Source organism: Dipodomys merriami, unplaced genomic scaffold, assembly GCF_024711535.1.
Source record: "Dipodomys merriami isolate MVZ:Mamm:240054 unplaced genomic scaffold, mDipMer1.0.p SCAF_18, whole genome shotgun sequence".
Classification (NCBI taxonomy): domain Eukaryota; kingdom Metazoa; phylum Chordata; class Mammalia; order Rodentia; family Heteromyidae; genus Dipodomys; species Dipodomys merriami.
In genome coordinates, this window is record NW_027203159.1 from 11,239,965 (window position 1) to 11,255,552 (window position 15,588).

At 51.5% G+C, this 15,588-nt stretch overlaps 1 protein-coding gene across 1 annotated transcript; it reads left to right on the forward strand.

The window, feature by feature from the left end:
- Positions 1-701: 701 nt before the first annotated feature.
- On the forward strand, positions 702-1,358 carry LOC138829989 (transmembrane protein 158-like). The gene is given in 3 exon segments (XM_070026470.1): positions 702-810; positions 851-1,018; positions 1,021-1,358. Coding segments are annotated over 3 exon segments (615 nt in total).
- The last annotated feature ends 14,230 nt before the right edge of the window (positions 1,359-15,588 follow it).

The following is a 15,588-nucleotide window of genomic DNA, read 5'->3' on the forward strand; positions in this document are numbered from 1 at the left end:
CAGTATGGAGGTTCTTCAAAAGTTTGCACATGGATCTCCCTTATGACCCAGCAATCCCATTTTTGTGCATGTACCCAAAACATCAAAACAAAGTCATACCAACAAAACCATGTTTATTGCAGCATTATTTACCATAGCTAAGATATTGAAATAACTTTGATGTCCCTCAGTAGATGAATGGATCAAGAACATGTGATATATATATATATATATGTACATCTATATATGTATGTATAAGTATATATATTATATATATACACATACACACACATACACACATAATAGAATCTATATACACATATATAATATATTTCTATGCCTGTCAGAAAGAATGACATTGCCTCATTTGTTTGGAAATGGAAAACTTTGAATAAATTATATTAAGTGAGTAAGCCAGGCCCAGAGAAGCATAGGTCCCATGCTTTCCCTTCTTTACAGCAGCAGCGGTGGCGGCGGAGAGCAGCCTGGCCGCGGGTCCCCGTCCTCCTCCTCCTCCTCCGCATCCTTCCGGGCTCTCCTCCTCCTCCTCCATCGTCTCCTGCGTGCCGCCATGCGGCCGCCGCCACCGCGGGCCCGGCTGGCCGCCGCGCTGGGCTTGCTGCTGGCGGCCACCGCGGGCCGGCTTGGGGCGGCGGGGGAGCCCGGGGAGGCTGGGGAGGCCTGGGCCAACGCCAGGGCTGCCTCCAACCACACCGACGGCGATGGCGATGGGATGGCGGGGATCGGGCCCTGCGCCGCCGGACGAGGCGCCCTGCAACATCAGCGTGCAGCGCGCCATGCTGAGCTGGCTGCTGGGGTGCTGGGGCGCGCTGGGCAGCGCGCGGGTTGCTGCGGGGCCCGGGGGCGCGCGCCGCCGCCCCACACTGCGACCTGCTGCTCTTCTCCACCGCTGCGGGCTGCCGCGCGCTCTTCGCAGCCGCCTTCCACCGCGTGGGGCCGCCGCTGCTCATCGAGCAGCCGGGCGCAGGCGCCGCGCCGCGGGACCTGCGGCTGTGCGTGGGCTGCAGCCGCCCCGCGCCGCCCCGCGCCGCTTCTGCTGCCTGGACTTCAGCCCGGAGGAGCTGCCCGACGGGGGCGCCAACGCCGGCTGGAGGCTGCACCGCAAGCCCGTCGAGTCCACGCTGGTGGCCTGCTTCATGACGCTCGTCATCGTGGTCTGGAGCGTCGCCGCCCTCATCTGGCCCGTGCCCATCATCGCCGGCTTCCTGGTGCCCGGGATGGAGCAGCACAGGGCCGCCGCCCCGGCCTCCACCACCACCGCGGCCTCCACCACCACGGCCATGGCCTCCACTGCCACGGCCTCCACCACCGCAGCCTCCAACACTGCCCCGGTCTCCACCGCCCCGGCCTCCCAGTGACCCTCGGCCTCCCCGCCCTGCGGCCGTCTGTCCTGGGATCCCTTGGTCGTGGCCACCAAGTGACCCTCGGTGGTCCCCCTCCAAGTCTGTCTGTCCCGTGTCTCTCTGTCGTGGCCACTGAGTGACCCTCAGTGGTCCCTTCCCTGCGTCTGTCTGTCCTGTGTCCCTCTGTTGTGGCCACCGAGTGACCCTCAGTGGTCCCCTCCCTGTGTCTGTCTGTCCTGTGTCCTCCGGTCATAGCCACCAAGTGACCCTCAGTGGTCCTCTCCTTGGGTCGGTCTATCCCATGTCCCTCTGTCATGTATGCCAAGTGACCCTCGGTGGTCCCCCTCCATGTCTGTCTGTCCTGTGTCCCTCTGTTGTGGCCACCAAGTGACCCTCGGTGGTCCCCTCCCTGCGTCTGGCTGTCCCATGTCCCCAGGCATAGTTACCAAGTGACCCTCGGTGGTCCCCCTCCAAGTCTGTCTGTCCCGTGTCTCTCTGTCGTGGCCACTGAGTGACCCTCAGTGGTCCCCTCCCTGCGTCTGTCTGTCCTGTGTCCCTCTGTTGTGGCCACCGAGTGACCCTCTGTGGTCCCCTCCCTGCTTCCGTCTGTCCCGTGTCCTCCGGTCATAGCCACCAAGTGACCCTCTGTGGTCCCTTCCCTGGATCCATCTGTCCTGTGTCCTCAGTCGTGGCCACTGAGTGACCCTGTCTGGTTGATCCTGTGTCTGTCTGTCTGTCTGTCTGCCCTGTGTCCTCACTCATGGCCACCGAGCAACCCTTTCCAGTCCTCCCAGCCTTGTGTCCTCGATCGCGGGTGCCTTTCCCACCTGACCAGCCATCAGGCATGATTTGTGCTGTAGCTACAACATTAGTTCTTTGTTGGGGGGGAGGGAAGGACTCTCCACCCCCCCACTCCCTACCCTAACCTCCCCACTCCACCCAGGGAGGTCTGTATTGTAACCCTTGTTCCAAATGAGAGAGAGACAGAGAGAGACTGCCATTTAACTAGCAGAAAACGGACCAGATCCTGTGTTCTCTGTTTTATATATACTTAATAACTGTTTTAAACCAAACGTTTTAGTAAAAATAATAATTAATAATTATAATCATCATTCCAAATGGAAAAATAATAGTAAAAACGATTGCTGTCGCTGTAGTTAAAGAAAAAAAGCAGCTCTTTGTCTCTGGACGGAGCTGGATTTGAACTCGGTTTGTTTTCTTCATTTATTAAAAGACAACAACAACAACAAAAAAGCGGGGTGGGGTGGTAAGGGGAAGGACACGAGGGCGGAGGGGGGTTTGCTGGGAAGGGCCTGGTGAACTGCGAAGCCAAGGAACTTTCCAGAACTTTCTCCAAGTCCATCTCTAGATTCTGTGATGTAACCCAGCGGGCGTTTTCTTCTTGCATTTCTATGATTTGAGTTTTTTTTTTTTCTGGCTTTGAATAGAGACTTTTATCTCTCCCCTTTCCTGGTGGGATGTGTGTGTCTGTTCTTTCTTTTTCTTTCTTTATTGGAGGGGGTGAATCATGCAAGAATCACAAGGCATCCTCATGAGCACGAGGCCCTGGGTTCAATTCCTCAGCACCCATAAAGCAGAATAAAAAAAGCCAGATGTGGAGCCGTGGCTCTGAAGGATTAAAGTTTTGAGGCAGTGACCACTTGTTGCTTGTTTCTGTCTAGTAGAGCAACACGTGGTGGTAATCCAAACACCTGGTTGGTTGTGTGCCTTTATAAGCTCTGCAAATCCTTAGCTTGGGGCTCTCCTCCTGGGCTCCACTGTGTCGGAGTGTAGGATGAGGCCCGAGCTGCAGCCTGTTTAAATAAAACCATAAAACAGCTGTAGAGTCTGACTCTTGGTGGTCTTCTTGGTGGGGGTCCTGCAACATTGGCATAACATTACTGGGGGCTCATCCGGGATTCCCCCCCCCACCTAAGACCCCTGAGACCTCAGACTCCAAAGGTAAAACAGCACTGTCTTTGTTAATTTGTCTTGTCCTGTCGTTTGCCTGTTTTACTTTCATTTTCCTTTGTGAGGACAGCGATCTAATTTGTAAAGGGTTGTCGAAGCGGATGCGCTTGCACACACTACAACCCTGGAGGAACTGGGAGATGTCCCAGATCCTCTTGTGGGGCAAGGGTAACCCTGCCATGTGGAGCGGGAGGGGGGCCTTGAAACCCCACCGTGTGAATTGTGGGGCAGGGGTCGGTTTGGTGTTGGGCTGGAACTGACCAAGAGGGCCTCCTAACCAAGGCCCAACTCGCCCACTGTGGGTCTGCTCTTTCTGCTGTGGGGCGTGGGTGGGGAACCCCACCGTGACAGGAGTCAGCGGACCAATTCAGGAGATCTCCACTTCGTAAAGCTTTTTTTCGTAACTGTCAGGCCTGCGTGTGTTTTGTTTGTATTATGTTTGCCTATATAAATCAAGCTGCACCAGACATAAAGTGAAAGTTGCAGGCTCTAGACAGATTTGGTGAGAAGTCTATTAGGGATCCAGTAGCTGCGGCGGAATAGGTTTACAATAAGAGAGAGCCAGAGGAGCAAAGACAGGAAAGGAAGGACAGAGAACGTGAAATTGAGCATGAAAAGAGAGACCAGGCCAAGGAAAAGAGGCCAGACTTGTTGGACTCGCCACTGTCGCATGCTGAGCATACTTGGTTCATTTGAGATGGAAAAAAGGTACGTGGGCGCAGCAGTTATCATGGACACTGAGATAGTGTGGGCAGAAGCCCTCCCCCATGGAACGTCTGCACAAAGAGCAGAACTAGTGGCACTAACAAAAGCCCTACAAATGGGAAAAGGGAAGAGACTAAACATTTACATGGACAGTCAGTATGCTTTTGCCACTGTGCATGTCCATCGAGCCATTTACCAAGAGAGGGCGGGCTGCTGACAGCTGAGGGAAAGACTATTAAAAACAAACAAGAAATTTTAAGCCTCACCCGGGCCGTATGGGAACCAGCAAACATTGCCATTATGCACTGCCCTGGCCATCAAAAGGGGACTGATTCTATAACCAAAGGAAATAACTTGGCCAATCAGGCAGCTAAGGAGGCGGCCCTCCAGCCCAGAGTGGAAGTACGGACTCTAGTAGACTCAGGGCCACGAGCTTTGCCTCCTGAGCCTCAGTACTCCCAAGAAGACTTGGAGTGGATAAAGAAAATTCCCATGGCCTATAAACCCTCAGATAGAGAAGGAAACAAAGACTGGTGGAAAACTGATGAGGGGAAACTTATTGTGCCACCAGGATTGGGCAAAGGGATTCTTAAGAGAATCCATCGGGTCTCTCACATGGGAACCTGAAGAATGCAGGACTTGCTCCGACACTCAGAAGTAAAAATTAGGCAAGGAAATCAACTCATTGAAGACATGGTTAAAAATTGTAAAGCCTGTCAGCTCACCAATGCCCCCAATCAACAAAAGGAGCTCGCCTGCGTGGAGATAGGCCAGGTGTGTATCGGGAAGTAGATTTCACAGAAATTAAAACTGGAAAATTTGGATATAAATACTTGGTAGTTTTTGTAGACACCTTTTCAGGATGGGTTGAAGCCTACCCAACAAAGCATGAGACCGCGAACGTCATGGCTGGAAGAAATCCTACCCAGGATTGGCTTCCCATCCACCATCGGGTCGGACAATGGACCGGCCTTCGTCTCAAAAGTAAGTCAGGGAATAGGCATGGCACTGGGGATGGATTTGAAATTGCACTGTGCTTATAGACCCCAGAGTTCAGGGCAGGTAGAAAGAATGAATCGGACTCTAAAAGATACCTTAACTAAATTGGCCTTGGAGACTGGCGCAGACTGGGTATCGCTCCTTCCTTTTGCCTTGTTTAGAATAAGAAATTCACCCTATCAGTTTGGCTTTACTCCTTTTGAAATAATGTATGGACACCCTCCACCCATTATCCCTAGCTTCAGACTGAATTGCTTGCTGATTTGGATGATACTGAATTTCTGTGTAAGCTTCACTATTTACAGCTGGTGCATAAGAGTATATGGCCCCAGTTTAGAGCATATGATTCTGCTTCTATTCCTACCCCCCATTTGTTTAAACCAGGGGACTGGGTATTTGTTCAAAGACACAACTTGAGATCTCTGGAACCATGGTGGAAGGGACCTTACATGGTGCTACTGGCTACAGCTACTGCCCTTAAGGTGGACGGCATTGCTGCTTGGATCCACTGCTCCCATGCAAGACCAGCTCACCCCTTTGCCCTGGATGACCATGGGGAAATATGAGAAGTCTCCAAGCATCCTAACCCACTCTGTGTACACCTCAAGAAAAGAAAAATGAACTGATTGTTATTGGTATTGTTGTTTAATACTATAGCTAAGGTCAGAGAGGGACTCTACTCATTCAAGATCAAAAGCTGTTGGAGTTTAGTTTTGGGCTGGAGCCACAAGATTGTGGCTCAGGACCATAAGTCAAGGGGGGGAATGAAAGGTTAAAGTTTGAGGCAGTGACTACTTGTTGCTTGTTTCTGTCTAGCAGAGCAACACGTGGTGGTAATCCAAACACCTCGTTGGTTGTATGCCTTTATAAGCCCTGAAAATCCTTAGCTCAGGGCTCTTCTCCTGGGCTCCACTGTGTCAGAGTGTAGGATGAGGCCTGAGCTGCAGCCCGTTTAAATAAAACCATAAAACAGCTGTAGAGTCTGACTCTCGGTGGTCTTCTTGGTGGGGGTCCTGCAACCTTGGCATAACAGCTCAAGTGGCAGAGCCCCAGCCTTGAGCCGGGCTACTGCAGATCTTTTGTATAGGACCAGGCTAGAGAGGCTTGGCTCTTTCACTCAAAGTTGGTGTGCTACCACTTGAGCCACACCTTGGCTTGTGGCTTTTTGCTGGTTCATTGGAGATCAGAGTCTCACTGGCTTTCCTGCCTGAGCTAGCTTTGAACCATGATCCTCAGCCTCCTGAGTAGCTGGATTACAGGTGTGAACTTCTGACACGTGTATTTCTAAGGATCAGTCAGTGACTCTCCCAATGGAGACAAAGACACAGGAGACAAGGAAATAAGGGAATGGGGGGCTGGGGAAGGGGGTGTGTTCTGGATCCCACAGTAGTGGGATCTCCAATACACGACTGAGAAACACCCAAAGTGACACTGTGGCTCATGCAATAGAGTGCTAGCCTTGAGCACAAAGGGGTTCAGGGTCAGTGCCCTGGCCCTGAGTTCAAGACCCAGGACTGGGAAAAGATTTGAAGTCCTTCGCTTGATCCAACTACCCAGGAGAGGTGGATAAGGGGTGCGATTGTATCTCTGCATCAAAGTTGGAGTGAAGGAACGTTCCACCTCCTGGGAGAAAAACATCTCTGCTTTGATTATCAGGAGGCTCCAAGGAGGCTTCTGAGGCTGCCCAAAGAAAGGTAGTTCTGCCTGGTGCTGGTGGGGCACACACTTGTCATCTCAACTTGGGAGGCTGAGATCTGAGGATCACGGTTTGAAGCCAAGCCAGGAGATGGGAAAAGTCTGTGCGACTCTGATGTCCAGCAAAGCACTAAATAAACAGACAAATAAAAGCAGGAATGGAGCTGAGGCTCCAGTGGCAGAGTGTCAGGATTGAATGAAAGCAAAGCTCATGGGGACAGTCACCAGGCCCTGAGTTCAAGCCCTATGACCAGCACCCAAACTAAACAACCAAACAAATCTGGTACTGGAGCTCAAAGTCAGAGCCTGGGCATTGCCTCTTAGCCGTTTTATACAAGGGTGAGGCTCTTCTACTTGAGTTACAGCTCCACTTCTAGTTTTCTGGTGGTTATTTGGAGATAGGAATATCATGGACTTTCCTGCCTAGGCTGGCTTTGAACCGTGATGCTCAGATCTGAGCCTCCTTAGTTAACTAGAATGACAGGTGAGAGCCACCAGGGCCTATTTTGTAATATATATTTATCTTAATAGATTATATGCAAAAGTATGTTATCATGTTACATATTAGATATACCATATAATTCACTATGTTGTATAGTGGTATCCTTTTTTCTTTTTTTTTGGTCGGTCATGGGGCCTGAACTCTGGGCCTGGGCGCTGTCCCTCAGCTCTTCAGCTCAAGGCTAGCACTCTACCACTTGAGCCACAGTTCCACTTCCGATTTTCTAGTGGTTTATTGGAGATAGGAGTCTCACGGTCTTTCTTGCCCAGGGTGGCTTTGAACCATGATCCTCAGATCTCAGCCTCCTGAGTAGCTAGGATTACAGGTGTGAGCCACCGGTGCCCAGCAGTGATATTCTTAATATATAACAATATCATATAATACTATGTGATATAATTATAGTACATATTATATAACAATATACTGATTCATATATTTATATGCTATATGATTATATTATCTAATATTACATGTATTATTTATATATAGTATTTATTTAATAATTAATTATATTAATATAGTATATTAGGTATACTATGTCATCATATGCTATATTAATTATATTATCTAATTGCTATGTTGTAGTTGTATTTTAATATAAATAATTAATGTATTATAACATATGTCATTTGTAATTATATGTGTAATTATGCCTTCTGGTGGATGATTCTCATTGGCCAAGTCCTGTGTTGGATGATCCTTATTGACAATATTTTGAACAGCCGATTCTCATTGGCCAATGAGACAATTCCCATTGGCTATATTCTGAATGGACAGTCCTCCCTGGCCATGTTCTGAATGGACGATCCTCATTGGCCTTGTTCTGGGTTGGTGGGCAATCCTCATTGGCTGTGTCTTCTAGTGGATGATTCTCATTGGCCAAGTCCTGTGTTGGATGATCCTTATTGGCCGTATTTTAAACAGATGATCCTCATTGGCTATATTCTGAATGGAAGGTCCTCATTGGCCATGTTTGGGTGGGTGGGTCATCCTCATTGGATGCATTCGAGATAGATGATCCTCATTGGCCCTTGACAGGCAATCCCCATTGGTCAGGTTCCCTGGCAGATTCTCCCTTGCTAGGTAGATGCAGTTCCCTAAGGACGGGGCTCTGACTCACAGGGACAGGTGTGGGTGGGCTGGCCGGTCTCTGAGCAGCTCCCAGAAGAAGCCAAGCTCCACTGGGCATCAGAGATCCTCAGCACCTGCAGGTACAGCTGGAAACGAGAGAGAGAGAGAGAGAGAGAGAGAGAGAGAGAGAGAGAGAGAGAGAGAGAGAGAGAGAGAGAGAGAGAGAGAGTCAAGTTACACCACCTTCCACTAATTCAGCTGATGCCCATTTGCTCTCCCAGATGTGAGAGGTGCAAGAAAAAATCCTTCCCTCCTCTCCCCTGGCCCTGGGCCTGAGTTCTTTGGTTCCCTTGGTTCTTAGCCACCGCTCCCCTCCCTGAGCAGCCATGGGGCTTGGACGGAGTTCATTATCAAACACACACCCAGGGAAGAACGGACAAGATTGAGCACCATCATGGATGGACACCGGGAGAAGGGATTTTAATTCAGGCACAGGAGGGAAACTTCTTAGAACCTTGGTCCTGATAAGAACATGGGTACTGCCGTGTGCTGACAACACACACCTGTCATCCTAGCTCCTCAAGAGGCTGAGATCTGAGGATCATGGTTTGTAACTAGCCCAGGAAGGAAAGTCCATGAGACTCTGATCTCCCATGAACCACCAGAAAACTGGAAGTGGTGCTGTGGCTCAAGCGATAGAGTGCTCGCCTTGAGCTGAAGAGCTCACACGAACTGACACGTTGCGGCCACCTCGCGTGGCTTCTGAAGATTTCCAACGATTTCCATTTCTGTGGCAGTACTGGCCCAACCTCTAGATGCTTTGATTTCCCTCCCTCTCCCTCTCCCACTTTCTCTCTGTCTCTCTCTGTCTCTGTCTCTCTCTCTGCTGTAGACTGCTAGCACCTACAATGCCTGTGTGTGGAAAAAGTCAGGGTGAGTGGGGGGGGGGGGTGAGGGGGGATTCTAGGCACCCCAGGAGTGGGACTCTGTCAGCCACTAATAGAAACCAGAGATAAGACAACAACAAGGAACAACTGAGCACAGGGAAACTCTAAAACAGCGCAGCTGCTGGCTGGCGGGGAACTCTCTAGAACAGCGCAGCTGCTGGCTGGCGCCTCCTGCTGTCCCCTCCCGATTCTGCGCTTCCCACTCCCTGCGTGGTTTTATTCCGGTATCATCTCTGCAATACACAGCTCAGACCTATGATTTCCCCAAAACCTGCTCTTCACATTCAGACCTTCTCGTTTGTTCCTTGAAAAGATCCCAGGGAAGCTGGGCGCCAGGGGCTCAGGCTGACTCCAAGTAACCAGCAAAAAGCTGGGGGTAGATGCATGGCTCAAGGGGTAGAGCACTACTAGCCTTGAGGAGGAGGAGGAGGAGAAGAAGAAGGAGGAGGAGGAGGAGGAGGAGGAGGAGGAGGAGGAGGAGGAGGAGGAGGAGGAGGAGGAGGAGAAGAAGAAGAAGAAGAAGAAGAAGAAGAAGAAGAAGAAGAAGAAGAAGAAGAAGAAGAAGAAGAAGAAGAAGAAGAGGAAGAAGAAGAGGAAGAAGAGGAAGAAGAGGAAGAGGAAGAGGAAGAAGAAGAAGAAGAAGAAGAAGAAGAAGAAGAAGAAGAAGAAGAAGAAGAAGAAGAAGAAGAAGAAGAAGAAAGAAGAAGAAAAGCCAAGAACTGAGGCTGTGAGTTCAAGGCCCAAAACTGGTCCCCCCAAAAAAGAAGGAAGGAAGGAAGGAAGGAAGGAAGGAAGGAAGGAAGGAAGGAAGGAAGGAAGGAAGGAAGGAAGGAAGGAAAGAAGGAAGGAAGGAAGGAAGGAAAGAGGAGGGAAGGAAGGAAGGAAGGGAGGGAGGGAGGGAGGAAGGGAGGAAAGGGAAGAGTGGCTCACCGTTGTCATCCCAGCTACTCAGGAAGAGCTGAGGATCACAGTTCAAAGTCAGCCCGGGCAGGAAAGTCTGCAAGACTTTTAATCTCCAATAGATTGCCAAAAAATGCTGGAGCTGTGGCTCAAGTGGTAGAGCACTAGTCTTGAGCACAAAAGCTCAGGGACAGTGCCCAGGTCCTGAATTTAAAACTTAGGACTATCAAAAGACAAAGGAGGAGGAGGAAGAGATGAGGAGGAGGAGGAGGAGGAGGAGGAGGAGGAGGAGGAGGAGGAGGAGGAGGAGGAGGAGGAGGAGGAGGAAAGGAAGGAAAGAAGGAAGAAATTTCTAAAAAGAAAATAAAATAGCTGTATTTAAAGGCTTGCCTGTTTCCACAGGCCCTAAGACACAGGGCTTGAATTCTAATGTGCCCAGGGTAGTAGCTTGGCAGCAAAGTCCAAAGCTTTGGACCCATCCCCTTGCCCCCCCACTCTGCCCCTCCCCCGCAGAGGATGGAGGGGGAGGGAGGGGGGAGAGCTGAGCGCACATGGGACCCCGCCACTGGACACCCCGGTGTGTCAGCCGGAACTACTTCTGGAGAGAGGGGGAGAAACTCCATGGATATCACTCATCTGGTTTGCTGTATTCACTGGACTCACCGTGGGCTTCTAGAACATTCCACCTTGCTTTGGGACAGCTTTGGGAAGCAGATTACTATCCTCGCTTTGCTTAAAAATGGGGAAGTGGATACCAGGCTGTGGTATCACCCCTGTCATCCTAGCTACTCAGGAGGCTGAGATCTGGGGATCTCGGTTCAAAGCCAACCCGGGGCAGGAAAGTCCCTGAGACTCTGATCTCCAATGAACCATCAGAAAATTGGAAGTGGCACTGTGGCTCAAGTGGTAGAGCGCTCGCCTTGAGCTGAAGAGCTGAGGGACAGCGCCCAGGCCCAGAGTTCAAGCCCCACGACTGACCAAAAAAAGCCAGAAGAACCCCAGAAATACAAGAAGAAACTCCCACCAGGTTAAATCACTGAATACACATTGACTTGGAAAACATTCCAGAAAGTTCCTTTGCTTCACAGTTCACAATCAGCCACTCTGGGGGTCATTCCCACGCCCTCCTCTCCCCCCCCCCCTTTTTAAAGAAGTAAATTAATAAAACAGACTTCAAACCCAGCTCTGCTCAGAGACAAAGAGCTTCTTGGACGAGTGATTATGTTTTATGAAAACGTGTTGTGGGCTGGGAAGGTGGCTCAGTGGTAGAGCACTTGCCTTGCATGCCAGAGGCCCTGGGTTCGATTCCTCAGCACCACATAAGCAAAAAGAAAAAACCCGGAAGTGGTGCCATGGCTGAAGTGGTAGAAAGCTAGCCTTGAGCTGAAGAGCTGAGGGACAGTGCCCAGGCCCAGAGTTCAGGCCCCACGACTGGAACAAAAAAAGAAAACGTGTCGTGTGAAACACTGATTCAGTACACAGCACAGACACACCGCTCTGCTCTGCTCTGTGTTCTGCTGGCTGAATGGCAGGCAGCTGAAGGGGAGAGGGGAGTGGGGGCAGAATGGAACAGAAAGGACTACCTACCCTCATCCTTCCATCCAATGACTCACCCCTCCCTCCCTTCTTCCCTCCCTTCTCCCTCCTTTTTCTTCTCCTCCTTTTCTCCTCCTCCTCCTCTCTTACTACCCCTCCTTCTCTTCCTCCTCCTGCTTCTCTTCCTCCTCCTCCTCTTCTTCCTCCTCCTTCTCTTCCTCCTCTTCTTCCTCCTCCTCCTCTTCTCCTCCTCTCTTTCTCTTCCTCCTCCTGCTTCTCTTCCTCCTTACATCCCTCACCCCTCCTTTCTCACCTCCTCCTTCTCTTCTCCTCCTCCTCCTCTTTTCCTCTTCCTCTTCCTCTTCCTCTCCTGCTTCTCTTCCTCCTTGCCGCCCTTCCCCCTCCTCCTCCACCTCCTCTTCCTCCTCCTCTCTTCCTCCTCCTCTTCCTCCTCCTCTCTTCTTCCTCCTCTTCCTCCTCCTCTCCTCCTCTTCCTACTCTTCCTCCTCCTCTTCCTCCTCCTCTCTTCTTCCTCCTCTTCCTCCTCCTCTCCTCCTCTTCCTCCTCCTCTTCCTCCTTCGCCTCCTCCTCCCCCTCCTCTTCCTCTCTCTCCTCTTTTTTCTCTCCTTCTTTCCCTCCCTCCCTTTGCCCCCACCTCTAATCTGGAGCAGGAATTACCCCACAGCCCTCCCTCTGCAGGTGCGTGGCGGGGGGGGGGGGGGGCGGGGGGGGGGGGTCGGTGGGGAATCCTCTCTCCTCTCCCCAGAAAAGAACTGTGAGCAACAGCACAGATCACCCCTGACCCGTGGGCACAGGGCGCCCTCCTGTGGTGATAGAGAGGAATCACCCCTATGGGCTCTCCCAGAGGCCTGGGCTTCGGGCGCCCTCCCGTGGTGAAAGAGAAGAATCACCCTGGTTTGCTCTCACAGATGCCTGAGCTTAAGGCGCGCCATCCCGTGGCACAATTGTGTAGCTGAAGTACCAGTGGGATTCACGGAAGCCTGGCCTTTGGGCACCCTCCTGTGGTGAAAGAGAAGAATCCCCATAATTTGCTCTCCTGGAAGCCTGGGTTTAGGGCTCTTTGTGTGGTGCAATAGGGAAGACACACCATCCTTTGTTCTCATTAAAGCCTGGGGTCAGGGCACCAGAGTGTGGTGCAATCATGAAGACACACCATCATTTGCAATCACCGAAGCCTTGGCTTAGGTGTGCCCTGGTGTGGTGCAATCGTGTAGCTGCACCATCATTGGCACTCTTGGCTGCCTGGGCTCAGGCTGCCCTCTTGTGGTGAAAGTGAAGAATCACCTCCATTGGCTCTCAGGGGTATTGGGCTTAGTGCTCCCATAAGTGGTGCTATGGTGAAGATGCACCATCATTTGCTCTGACAGAGCCCTGAGCATAGAGCATTCTAGTGCTGAAATGGCAGCTGTGCCCACAGGCTCAGAAAAAAATCAAGAGACTTGTTTGAGGGTTTCTGGGAAGGCAAGACACAACATCAGGTCTCAACAGGTGTGGAGCGAACACCTGATGTCAGGTGTTTTCACTTGCTGGGCAGCATCGCCTTGCCTGACAGACACAATGACACACTTACTTGGTACGGAACTTACCACCCAGACTCCAAGGAAACCCGAACTTCAGGCCAACACTGAGAAATCGGTCACTTTATCCAAGAAAGATGCCAGAACAAATTGAACGGATGAAAAAAAATACCAAATCTAGGAGCTGGGAAAGGTGGCTCAGTGGTAGAGTGCTCGCCTCGCATGCATAAGGCCCTGGGTTCGATTCCTCAGCACCACAGAAGCAGAAAAAGCCAGAAGTGGCGCTGTGGCTCAAGTAGTACAGTGCTAGCCTTGAGCTGAAGAGCTGAGGGACAGCGCCCTGGCCCAGAGTTCAAACCCCACCACCACCAACAACAACAACAGTAACAAAACAACAGAAGTCTCCACCAGGCATCTGATCAGAACTATGTTTGGCCTTCAAGTCTGGGTCTCCCTCCACCTATTCCCAGGGCCTCTATAAGGGAAGTACTGTCTGTGTTGTGCTCACAGAGGTAGCAATGAACTCAGAGTCTGGACACCATCCCTGAGTTTTTTCTGCTCAAGCTAACCTTCCACCACTGAGAGCCACACAGCGCCACTTCTGGTTTTCTGGTGGATCGTTGGAGAGAAGAGTCTCATAGACTTTCCTTCCTGGGCTGGCTTTGAACCCTGATCCTCAGATCTCAGCCTCCCAAGTAGCTAGGATAATGGGTGTGAGCCACCGGCACCCAGTTTGCCACCAAGCTTTTTAGTTTTTGTAGCATCGACTGGTATAGAGTATGTAAAGGTTATGATTGCAGCAGGTGCTCAATGTCAGGTGACTAAAGGATGGAGACTCAGCTGGTCATGTGCACACAGGCAGGGACACATAATGGCTGAATCACATCTACTCACCATCTGTGTGTGTGTGTGTGTGTGTGTGTGTGTGTGTGTGTGTGTGTGTGTGTGTGAATCCTGGGGCTTGAACTCAGGGCCTGGGCACTGTCTCTGTGCTTTTTAGCTCAAGGCTAGCACACTACCCCTACTAGCTCTACTGGCTCTACTTTCCAGCTTTTTTGGTGGTTCATTGGAGATAAGAGACTCTCAGACTTCCCCACCCGGGCTAGCTTCAGACTATGATCCTCTGATCTCAGCCTCCTGAGTAGCTAGGATGACAAGTGGGAGCCTCCGGCACCAGACTCGCCCCCTCTTTTCACCCACCTGATACCCTTACTTAGGAAGTAATCAGTTTTGCCTGATTTGACACTATCCCCCCACACACACACACACATACACCTCCATTCCCACTCCATCACCAGGCTGGAACTAGAGCTGACTTTCTGGTCAGGCCTGCTCTGTGGAATAGACAGATAAGTCTGCCTACAGCCAAAGGAGATCTAGAGCCGCCCTGGTGAGAAAGAGGCAGTTATGATCAAGAATGGCTGCTTGCCTGGTTGGGGGGGGGGGACGAGGGAAGGAAGGTCCTTGTGAATTTCACAGTGCAAAGCAGCCTGGGGGGGGGGGGACGGAGAGGGGAGGGCTTAAAGTGTCTAAAAAGGCGGGGTTTGCTCTCGTCCAGCCTCCAGAGGGCAGGGCTGCCCTACTCCTGCCCCAGAGCTGCTGGGTGCCATGACCCTGGCCAATTCAGTGCTAGGATGGACAGAGGCACTTGAAGGCTGACCAATCTGGGACCGTGGAATGGCAGACCGGGTAGGTATGGGGCGGGGCGTGGGGAGGGAGGGGAGACAGGAGGGGAGGGAAGAAGTTGGGAGAAGATCTGGGGGCCCTGAAGGGACCATGATGGTGGAGGGAAAGGGACATCAGCCCATCCATGGCCGGAAGAGGAGATTTGACACTGTGGCCTTGCAGAAGGGGGGGGCTGGGCTGTGTGTATGGGGGGGACTATAAATAGTGCCTTCCTTCCATCCAAGGGGAGAGGCAGTCAGCTGGAGGAGTTTTTAATGACAGGCCTCCAAGGAGTCATGTTTATCTAGGGCCACACACACACACTCCTGACACCCCCAGTTTTGAGGGGGGGCAGTTGAAGAGAATCATTTAGGAAGTTTTTCCTATGGTGTGACTTGCTGTAATCCCACGTCCTGAGCTCCTATAAGCACCTGCTGAATACTCTGGCTTGCTTTGTCTGGGCCCCAGCTGGGCCCTCAGAGACCCTCTCCATACATACACCCCAGGAGGGCATACATGGAGATCGCCTAGAATTCTCATCCCCCCCAAGATGGAAAGCAGGAGTGGGGCAGGCATAGGAGGGCAGTTGTTTTCTGGGAAATGGTGAGGAGGAAGGTGAAGATCACTGGGGAACTTCCCTGGGCTGGGCCCACAGCCTCAGTCATCTTGGGTGGGGGAGATAAAGAGGAAGAGACAATGGCAGGCCCAGCCCGTGT